Genomic DNA, 12,157 nt, shown 5'->3' with positions numbered 1-12,157 from the left:
TTCCCAGATGATTCTGGGGTTCATCAGGAGTGTGTTCTTGCTCCTACCCTGTTCAATGCTTGTATGGACTGGGTGTTGGGTAGGGTCATGGGTTCCAGCGGCTATAGGGCATCTGCTAGCGAAGAAAGATTCTGTGATCTTCGCGGAGTCAATGGAGGCTCTGATCAGGGCTCTTCAGAGACTGAGCGAGGAGTCTGAGTGTCTGGGCTTGCGAGTGTCCTGGATAAAAACTAAGACCCAGGCCTTTAATGATCTTTTGGGCACAATGATCAGCAGTATGTCTGTCTGCAGAGAGAATGTCGACTTTGTCGACAGGTTTACTTACCTCGGCGGCAACATTCATGTTTCTGGTGACTCTTCCTAATGAAGTCAGTAGACGGATTGGGAGAGCATGGGGGGTAATGAGGTCACTGGAATGGGTGTGTGGCACTCCCGATATCTTTGTAAAAGGACGATGGTGCAAGTCTTTAGAGTCCTGGTGCTTCCTGTTTTGCTATATGGTTGTGAGACATGGACGCAATCTAGTGACCTGAGATGAAGACTGGACTCCTTTGGCACTGTGTCTCTTTGGAGAATCATTGGGTACCGCAAGTTTGACTTTGTGTCAAATGAGCAGTTGCTCATGGACTCTCTAATGAGGCGCATCACCTGCATTGTGAGGCAGCATCAGTTACAGCACTACATCTATGTGGCGCGATTCCCAGAGGGTGATCTGGCTTGCAGGATCCTCACTGTTGAGGCCTCACGTGGCACATGTAACACCTGGCTGCAGCTGATAGGTGGTCATTTGTGGAGGGTGTAACTGGACCACATGTCTGCCTGAGGGGTTGCCAACCAGCATCCCAAGCTGTTTCGCTGTGTGATGGGTGTGGCAACATGCTGAACCAATACATGCTCCCCAACCTGTCCCTGAACTGACCTCAGGGTGATATTTTGTGATTGCACAATGCTGTTTTTTGTTTGCTCTGTAAAAACACATCAATTTGTTTTACTTGAATTGCACAAACACCATTTCTCACCATATCTCCAAAATATATTATTATATATTAATATATAATACTAGGGAGTTCCCCCCTACTTGCTTTGCTCACCAGCCACTTTGTGTCTTTGCCGCTCGCGTTGTGCATAGGGGGGCTGAACGCACCCCAAGGAGACACCGTCGCTCCTCCAAAACCCCCTTTTAAACAGTGATACAATGGGAAACAAATACAGTTTTTTTTTTTACCTCCTCTTTGCTTAATCAGCTGCTGGCTTGCTGCTACTGCCATGCTGAGTGATCTGCATCTTGTGCAGCGCTTCGAACATTTAAAAGCCTTTACAGCTGCTGTTTTACTCTTTGTCTTTTGTTTCCGGCCCCGGGTGTGGCTAAATGTCTTGGCACAAAGTCTCGTCTCGCGGGACGTGAGTTCTTGATATTTTTTAGTTTATAATTTATAAATGGAATAAGAATCTGAAACTCTAACATCATATTAAAGTTTGATAAATTCTGCAAAGAATGAAACCAAACATATATATGTAGGTTTTAAAATAAGACCGATTTAAAGCGTGACAAAAAACGGGACATTAAAAATGTTATCGTTGCACTTTTAGGCTTAGGATTTTATATATATATAGAGTAGATTATATATTAATAAATATATTACAAAGCAGATTTAAAGGAGTCAAAAGTATGAGTTGCACAAGCAATCAAAGCAAGCTGTTTATCCTTAATTTTCAAGCAATATGAATGCTAGCACTGTGTTCAGTAGCTCCATGTTGTTTTTGCAAATGTGATGGTGATATTGTTCAAAATCAAAACTGAAATCTGCTCTCCTAATATTGCCAAAACTGGTGTATACTTTATATGCATGGACTTCCCCCTCCTTTAAAAAGACTTTGTCCAGAGTTCAAATCAGTGTGATTATACCTGAGTCTTTGTCTTGAGCCTTGGCGGGGATTATCAGCACAGTCTCCTGTGATCGCCCCTTCAGTGACATTGTAATAGCAACGGCTTGTTTTTTTCTTTTCCAGCTCAGTATGATGCACCCATATTTCCAGCTAATTTTTTCTAATTTCTGTATGACTCCTTCTCAGTGATTAGAGGAGGGGATTAACTTTATAGTTGGTAGCAAACCTCTACTACCAATGAACAAATTAATAACAACACTCAAAAGTATAAAAAGGAAGGCTTTACTTGACCAACATCATCCCACAACTGAACCCCAGAACTTCACAAAACATCTCAACAACAACATGCTTATTTAACTGAATACATTAATATATATTGACCTAAACATTTAACATATGCATTATAAAAAACATAACAAAATTATATTTAATAAATTAACACAATTGCATCTATGCATTAAGAATATGTGGGACACTGCCCCTCCATCCCCCAGAAGATGATACTGCTGTGCAAAAATTAAATAACTTCTAAACTTTCTCAATAATTTAATATATTATTGAAATGTTTATGGCAAAAACAATTAAGTCATCAAAACAATTTTTTCCAGTATTCCTTTTTACAGTATGCAAAATTTGTTTCATTACTGGTGCCACTAACCTGTTTCCAGGTTTTAGCATACCTTCGCTAATGTGTGTGCGTGTCTACCTGAACCTTTCGTTTTGGCCTCAGAGCCAAAACTAGGTGACTAGAGCTCTTCTTGAGGAACCCATTGATTTATTTTTTGTGACATAATTTAGATCTCACAATTTTGGAATCATTATTATCATGAATCTCATTGAATACTTATATACATTAAAATTTAACACTTTAAAATTTAACACTTTGACCAATGAACGAAAACAAAAAAATTATGAATATTAATCTGTGTCTAATTGTGGTGTGATCAAAATGATATTGATGTTGAAGTATCTTTTAATACTGTGATTTAGTGGTCATATTATATGATAATATGTTGATTAATCTTCATTTTGTGTGATTTATTATGCCATTTTTCAGCTGATATTTTGTCATAAATGGCACTTGTAGCCTAATGCATTGTGAAATGCAGTGTCTCTTCCTCATTCTCTCACTCCATGGAGGCCATCTCATTTCTTAGCCACACTACAATTCCACTGCCACCACTTCGATGTTTTATAATACCCTGCAGCTCTAATCATCTTTTCTGTGCTTGCACCCCCTACCTGAGTATTCATGCCACAACCTCTGCCTCACATGATTCATTTAGAGTCAGAGGAAACACAATTTGCATTCACTTTGCCAAACTATGTAAGCCAATCCATGTCAGGATCCTTCCTTAAATCAATACCAGCAATTTACCAGCATCTTTCTCCCAGGCCTGTGTGGCCCCACCAGAACTTTCATGCCAAAAATGCCACAGGTCATAAGCAATTCTTGGTGATAGTTATCAAACACTGTGTGTGTGTTTCAAAGAGTGTTAATAAATGTGCAGCAACATTTCAGAGTATAGAGAGGCACTATGGTGCAGTGGTTAAAACTGCTGCCTTCCAAATCCAAAATTCTGGATTGAAATCTTAACCTGGAGGTCGTCTGTGTCCGTAAATTTATATCTCCTCCCATTGAATTTGTGGATTTTCTCAGTTACTTACATAACACTGGCAAATTTGTGTGTGGAATGGGTGATATTTTAATTAAAAAAAGTTAACATCTTCATTAAAGTGGCCATACTTTAAAAGTGCTACTTCAAGCTTAGTGGGAAGAATTATCAAAAATAATTCCGGGTGCTCCGGTTTCCTCCCACAGTCCAAAGACATGCAGTTTAGGTGGATTGGCGATTCTAAATTGGCCCTAGTGTGTGCTTGGTGTATGGGTGTATGTGTGTGTGTGTGTGTTTGCGCCCTGCGGTGGGCTGGCGCCCTGCCCAGGGTTTCTTTCCTGCCTAACGCTCTGTTAGGATTGGCTCCAGCAGACCCCCATGACCCTGTAGTTTGGATATAGAGGGTTGGATAATGGATGGATGGATGGAACTTTGCATCTAAAATAATTGCTAGTTTTCCATGTACATTTTTGATCACAGGAGAGGTTAAGTGCAGAACATACTACATTTTTAAGTTATTGGTTCTTAAGTTTGTAAATAAAAATGAATATACCTCAAACATGAAAATCACAAAAAATTATTACTACTTTATTTTACAATTGTTTTACAGTTTTAAAGCTACTAAGACATTTTAAATAAAACAAATAGCATATCTGATAAAAAATGGGAAGTAAAATTACCATGAATTACTCTGCTGTTACCCAAATGTATATTTAACACTCACTGTTGTTTAAAGAATAAAGTACTATGAATCAAATCCACATTTCTTTTAAGTTCACACATGAATGGGGAAAATAAGGAGTTCATTTTTGAATTTGTTTTGTTCTACAAAAATCTCTATCAACCACCATAATATACCAGGTACTTTAGAGTGGGCTGTGTACAAGGTGGTGATTCCCTTTTTCGTTTAAATTTGTTAATAATAATAATAATATTAATATTGCTTATTTTCAGTCATCTTCCATTACCATTAAAACATAACACTCTGAAAGTGGTGAAACATTGATGAAATTCAAACACTTGCTATTGTGTGAATCATAATAAAAGAAGGAAAAGGAAGCTTTCTCACACAGCAGTGGCAGCTGTATTGGCTCTACATCCATCTACAGTCTCAATGCACATGAGCAGCACTCCCATTTGTGAGTTTACCTGTTTCTTAATTATGCCAAAACATAAATTGTAAATAAGTTGTTATATGACTCTTTGTAAACATACTGCAAGTCATTTTTGCTGTGGTACTTGGGCATGCGGCCAAACTAATGCAGTGGTTTATACTGCTGAATTATACCTCCAAACCTCTGGGTTTGAATTCCAGTATGGCTATTATAGAAGTGGAGTCTGCACATTCTCTAGTTTTACTCAATTAGACATGCAGTTTAGGTTAATTGCCAACTATAAATATAAATTGGTCCCACATGAGTGAATCTTAGAGTTGACTATGTGTGTCAGCTGACACAAATAACAAGAAAATGATTTTTTTCTTAGGGAAAAAAAATGTTGCTGAGTTGAGTGGTTCTTATAACAAGACAGAGACAAAAAAGAAAAATAGCATAAGATGCAAAATTTCTAAAAGGCCTTTAAACACTGGCCTGGGTATAGGAGCTTGAATGAAAGCTTTACAATAAGGATGTAAAACTGGAAATCAATAGTAAGCAAAAATTAACAAAAAGCAATAAAAGTTTTAAAATTGTATTAGAAGAACTGACAATTTAACCAAATCCTCAGTCTTCGTTTTATAATGAAACAAGTAAGCCCGCGATTCTCTAGAGAATCATAAATCCAAGAATGGCAATCAGTTTCTGTTCCGTCCGATATTTGGATGTATGACATATCATATATTACTGGCACAGTGGATTAGAGCAAGTGTAGTGTACAGGTTGTGTTGTGTGGGCGCCACCTACTGACTCTGGGAAGCTGCTGCGTTTGACTCTGGGGCGTGCGCCACGGCGCAGTACGTATGTGCCTCGGTGGGAAGCCGCTGCGTGATGAAATATCATGGAGGGTGGGTGCATCCTGGGACAGTTCATTTCAACGCGCTTCTGTTATTGTCTTTCTTCATGCAGTCTCGTTTTTGTTTTTTTATGGCTGTGTCGTCGTATATGCGGTGGTATGGGCAGTCGCGTCCGGGCGGCTGTAGAACCTGGCGTGCACACTTTACCTCAGGTTTAGTTCACAGGTCGTAGGCCTTATGTGATTCAAACATGCCACACAGACTGCTGGCACATACATACTACTGACTCTGGGAGGCCACTGCGTTTGACTATGGGTTGTGGTGTTTGGGTGCCACCTACTGACTCTGGGAAGCCGCTGCGTTTGAGTACGTATGCGCCTCGGTGAGAAGCCTCTGCGTGATGAAATATCATGGAGGGTGGGTGCGTCCTGGGACAGTTCATTTCAACGCGCTTCTGTTATTGTCTTTCTTCATGCAGTCCGTTATGTGATTCAAACATGCCACACAGACTGCTGGTACATACATACTACTGACTCTGGGAGGCCGCTGCGTTTGACTGTGGGTTGTGGTGTTTGGGCGCCACGTACTGACTCTGGGAAGCCGCCGCGTTTGACTCTGGGGCACCGCGGCTGACACATACATACTACTGACTCTGGAAGGCCACTGCATTTGACTGTGGGTTGTGGTGTTTGGGGGCCACCTACTGACTCTGGGAAGCCACTGCGTTTGACTCTGGGGCGCTGCGGCGCAGTGCACATGTGTTTCGATGCGTCCGTGCATAAATTACAACTGTGGTTTAGTAATATAAATGCTGGATCACATGGAAGTGCCCATAGTCACACTCATCACATGTCATCACAACACTGTCAGTCTTATATCCTGGCAAATAGTCAGAAGCAAATCACATTAAAAAATAAATACATACTACACCTATAGTAAAGCAGTGTGAAAACACCCTTAGCTGACTGTAGAGCTGGCCAATATCAATGTGCCTGTAGAGTATCAGCACCACTATCAATGTTGCTTTCTCATTTGGTGCCAATACTAACTGAATAGTTTACCCCACTAAACTGTGAATTTGTTAAAGCAAAGTTTTAAAACTGATGAAAAGAATAATAATACATTATAAAACACAGATATTTCCTTTCATACTACCCATGCAGTAATTCCTGTCTGCCCATAATTCATCTTACTGTATTTACTTTAGAATGTACCTGTATGTGTTTTGTTGGTACTGTACTATTGTCAACGGTTCTGAGGAGACATGCAGGTAAGAACGCCATTGTACTTTGTACATTGTTTATTGATGTTCACATGCCAATACACTAGAACTCAAATATTACAGCATTAGACTATACTGTTAATATCTGGTGTGTCGACTTTTTTTGTTTACAAGTCAGCAGACAATTCAGCTTCTAGTGAAAGTAACTTGAAAGTCTGTGGTTTGCTACTATTCCTTGTTATTTTTATGCTGGTGTTAAAATGTAACTCCTTGAAAACAGAAATAATTTATGACTGAATCTTTGCTGAAAATTTAGTTTAGTAGTCTCTAAAGTTGTTCTGAATGTTGCACTTCCACTATACACCAACAGATGCTGCTATGTGTACTTGAAAATTAATGTTTGTCAGTGAACAGCCATTTTATTTGATACATGGTGAACTGTATTAGTCCCCAGATTATGAGGCCAACAAGTGAACAGGACCCTGAAAACTGAAACACACAATTATAGCAGAACATCTGAGACTGTTCACATTGCTTTTATTTATTTATTTATTGCTCAGGTTCATAGCCATGGGAAGGATGATGCTGTGGGTGTTGTAACTCTTGCTGGCAGGGGAGAACTGAAAAACTGGAATCAGTTAAAAAAGAACATCAGGTTATGGGTCCTCACACTTTTTTACTGTAAAATATATAATTTTTAATGTGGCTTTGCTTCATAGAATAAGTGTGTGTCTTTCTCTCGAAGAAGTTGAAGGCTGACTAACAGACTAATCTCCATCACTCCTCTTTCTTGTGGGGGTAAAACGGAGCTGCATGGCTCTGAGTGGCTGGGGAGGAAAAAAGCTGCTTACAAAGCTATGATTAAACACCTGAGTTGTGATCTATTAAGTTGAACTCACAAACAAATTGTACAAAAGAAATTAATTTGTTATTTTTGGAAGGTGGGAGTTTGTATGATTTTCATGAAGTCTTTAATGTTGTTATGTTAAGATGAATGTCATGGTTAAGCAAATTATTGTAAGCTTAGTCTGGAATAGGCTTAAACGTGGAAAGTTGTTTACTGCTATCAGAATTTGATGGAAAACACAAAAGATTTTTTTTTTTTAATTCACTATCATTTTTAACATTGCAAATACTCTTGGAACTTGAACCTAAGAGTTGAATAGGTTGAGTTTTTTTACATATACAGCTCAGAATGTGTCAGTAACTATCATTTAAAACCACAATATAGTAATTACATTTTAATGTAAGTGCACCACAGTAATACCTTTTTACCATCTGTACCTCTTACTGTTGAGCTTTGTGTATTGCTAAATTTTTGATTTGAGCTCTTCGCTAATGTTTGGAAGGAAATGTGTTTATAAAAGAATAAAGCAATAGCTCTTAGGCGCTGTGTTCAAATTGGATTAAATTATGAAAAGTGTGTTTCAACTACTGCTGTTTATAGTATTTTGTCCAAAGCGAATTTACAAACTGGCGAGAAAACATTTGGTTTTTGGTGAAAATGTACAGTAGAAAATATACATGATATAAAAGCAGCAACTCATCGGAGTTGTGCAAATCAACACACTAAGCATCTTGGCATTTCAGTTCTGTGTTAAGTTGACATATTGTAGCATCTTATCTTAATAGTTTTCCTGTTCGCTTTCCTTCATATATTTGATTACAATCACATGGACAGTTTTTTTTAAGTCTATCTCCAGAATTTAATAGTAATTACTGTATCTGTAAATATGAAACAGATTGGTGAATTATAAGGCAATAGACATCTTTGTAATAACTGTATAAGCATGGCTGTGAGAATCATTACCTGGCAATCTGTGGGACACCCTTTTTGTGAGATTTACTGGATGGAGGCTCTCTGTGTGCTTTTTCAGCTCACTGTACTTTTCCCTTTAACGTTTTTTAAAGAGTATCCTTGCTCTGGCATAATGTAATCTTATTTGCCAGAGTTGCAAAAACATTAAACTTACATTGAACCTTTCATTTATGCTTCCACTCATGATACTAGCGTATATTATCATTTCTTAATAATTTTCACTCTTGAAATAATATAACAGAAGCAATTAACAAGCCTGCCGCAGTATACATAATGTTTTGCTTACATTGTGAGATGAAATAAAATTAAAAATAGGTTTAAAAAGATAAAGTTTTTTTTTTGCTATGCATGAATTATGTTAACACAAGTATTGTAATTCTGAACACTGATAAGCACGGTTATTATACTTTGCTTGTCGGAGATATAAAGAGGAAAGGGTGGATCTGCAGTCTCATGAAATCTGATTAAAAACAACATTAATTATATTCTAATCATTAAAGAATGCATCCCCAGTAGGGACTGTATCAGGATTAGAAGCGTGTCAGCTAAAAGCAGACAAAAACAGAATTACAGCAATGACGGCAGAATATTAAATACTTTTTCTATTATCACTATTTAAAGCCCAGACACATTGCAGACTTCAAATTCACATTCCTTACGACAGAAAATGGATTTCAAAACCAAATGCCTCCAGTGTTTCAGCATGGTCAGCAATAGGTAAAAGTCCATTGCATTTGCAAAGTTATGAATTTTATATCAGGCATAACTGAATGCATGAGCCGGCAACTAGTCTTCACCCATGCTATAGTTATCATGAAGTTATAAATGAACAAATCAGAATATTATAGTAGCATTTATTTACAACACTTTAAAATAATACATAACAACATTCTCAAACCTGTTGATTGCAGTGCAGAGTTGCATAGGGCAATGGGCACTTTGTAGGAACCAGTTTCAGGGCAGGGCAGTACAGGGCCCACTTAAACACAACTATGCCCAGCTAAAAAAGAATCACTACTTAACATGATATGTACAGGGAGATTCACTCGAAAGAGGCCCCGAATATTCTGTAATAACTCTCGCTAGGACGAAGCAATCTGAATGAAACAACGTGCAATGTGCTCCTCAGTATATGGAGCTTCGACCAAACCGGGATGCCCCTGCATTGGAGCAATGAGGTGGGCGCCAGACAGCTGTTGCGACGTTTAACCTCCGTTTACAACTTCTGGGTGCATACCGCCTGTACCCCTTCACTTAGTCATTTGACTTCTCATCAGGATGGCGGTGTACAGAATTGAGCAGGGCGTCTTCATGGTGCGAACCTATTGGGTCACAAATTCGTTTAAGCAATGTCAGAATCAACTGGATGATTGTGAGGTAACCGAAGGTTACTTCCAGCAAGATGGAGCAATGTATTACACATCGGCAAGGAGCATGGCAGAAACGGAGTCCTTCTTTGGCAACAGGGTAATTTCAAAGGGGCTTTGGCCACCACGGTCACCGGACCTGACACCACCAGACTTCTTCCTTTGGGGTATGCTCAAAGGAAAAGTCTATCGGAACAAGCCTCGCACTGTGGAAAACTTGAAAGAATACATCCAACATGAAATTGCTGCTACTCCCCCGAGACGCTTGCCGATACGTTCAGGAACATGGAGTGCCGCGTCGAAATATGTCTGGCAGAAAACGGAAACTACTTCCAGCATCGCATGTAATGCAATCGATTACACATACGTCAAGGTATATAGTGTATTTTTTGGTTCAGATTGCTTCATCCTAATGGGAGTTACAAAAGAATATTTGGGGCTCTTTCAAGTGAATCTCCCTGTATAATGTATGCTTTGTTATGTGGGGGAAAAACTGGAATATCTGCAGGAAAAACCCAAGCTGACATGGGCGAACATCAAAAAACACTGCTACTAATATTCAAAACAGAAAGAACAAGAGACAAAAGGAAAGTATGCTGTCCTAAAAATCATAAATTGTTATCAAATAAATGATTAGTGATACCTAAGAATCAATGGATTTGTAATCAAATTAATTTTGTACTATAAAAAAAATTTCATAGGTGATTTCTTAGCAAATAAATTACAAGTCCAATACAACATTCTTTTCAAACAGATAATTCACATAGTACTATAAAAGCTGAAACAAAATCATAAAAAGCTTGGGCAAAATATATTTCATGCCTTAAAATTATCATAATCTTACAGAAAATAAAATAAGAAAATTATCAGGCTACATATATATAACAACTTACGCTTTTCACAAAATGTTCCTGTCCAGCCAGGTGAACAAGCACAAGCTCCACTGATGTGGTCGCAGGTAGCACCATTCTCACAATGGCAGAAGAACTTGCATCCTGCACCATAGGTGCCATGAATACATTCTGTGCAGATTAAAACAGACAGGACTTAAAAACTTACAATGTGGTTATTTCATAAGACACATTGGCAAAACGCTTATCTACCTTAGAGCTCCACGAATCTGGACTGATTCCTGGCCTGGTCACTGCCTCAGTGGCATTTTACTGAATATCTCTGTGGGGACTTGTATTCCATGTGTTTTTAACATTAATTGGCTCCTCTGAATTGGACAATTTGGCCTGGTACCAGTGAACACGTGCTTGTGTGTGTGTGCACCCTGCAAGGGGCTAGTGCCAGGAACAGTTTCTGTCCTGCACTTTCAACGCACTACAACCTTCTAATGGAAACAGTTGTCTCTGAAATGAATTGATAAAATGTAGTTTTAGTTATTCTAAGTTACTTTCATACTTCTTAAATGGACCAAATGGGTTTGTATTCAGGAGGATCAACCTGGACTAACTTGTATGCACACTTAAAATTATCCCAGACTAAAAGAAATTATAGTATGCTTCAATTCTAATGGATGTTACAGACTGAGGAGCCCTAAAGAAGTTCTGTATTGGTGTTGAGCTACATGACTACACTTAGAGACTTAAGATGTCAAATGGCAACCTATAATTCAATTAATTTTACTGTCACTGTATCTTAAAGTACAATGAAAAGTATTTCTTGTCAGACTGCATAATGCTAGAATAGTAAATGATCATAGAGTATGGTAAGATGAAACAAGAAAAATGAAAATATAAATATGTTTTATTCATAAACTTTCTTAATGAATGAGTAAATGAAACTGGAGACTCCTTTCAACTTTATCATACAGCCATTAAAACTCAACTAACATGGGTTCTATTTTTGGCTCAAAAAATAACAGCTCTTTACATTTTTGATGACACATTTTGGTCTCTTTGCCTCTCCAGTAATTTAACAACAATTATCTTAATGTCTGTATCTTTGTAATCTGGTTTACAACTCTTTCTCTATGGGATTAATTTGGAAACTCCTGCTACCTTTGTGGTATTTCTCCTGGATTTGCTGATATTCTTGTGCTAACAACATTCCGCTTTATGCAGAAATGACCCCAGGGTGCACATCTGACAGAAAGAAGTCAGTTGTCTCAAGGATCTTAGAGCTTGCATTTCAGCTAACTTTCACAGCTCTGCACTAATAAAAGTAAACTACTTTTTTAAGGAGTTACACTTTTTGCCAAATCAGGAAGCTCGATTTCCTTTTGCTAAAACATCAATCCTGCCATAAAAGTCTATTTGTTTGTAAACTGCAAACACTCATCATTATTGG

At 38.2% G+C, this 12,157-nt stretch overlaps 1 protein-coding gene across 1 annotated transcript in view; it reads right to left on the bottom strand.

Moving 5' to 3' along the window:
- Positions 1-12,157, bottom strand: part of megf6 (multiple EGF like domains 6) — a 340,497-nt gene that overhangs the window by 48,607 nt on the left and 279,733 nt on the right. Inside the window, exon 23 of the mRNA XM_028794622.2 lies at positions 10,756-10,884. Within this exon, the coding sequence (XP_028650455.1) occupies positions 10,756-10,884 (129 nt within the window). The remainder of the gene's footprint in view (positions 1-10,755; positions 10,885-12,157) is intronic.

This window comes from Erpetoichthys calabaricus, chromosome 2 (assembly GCF_900747795.2).
Source record: "Erpetoichthys calabaricus chromosome 2, fErpCal1.3, whole genome shotgun sequence".
In the NCBI taxonomy this organism is placed as follows: Eukaryota; Metazoa; Chordata; class Cladistia; order Polypteriformes; family Polypteridae; genus Erpetoichthys; species Erpetoichthys calabaricus.
The sequence above is the reverse complement of the archived record's forward strand: the minus strand, read 5'-3'. Positions and strand labels throughout refer to the sequence as shown.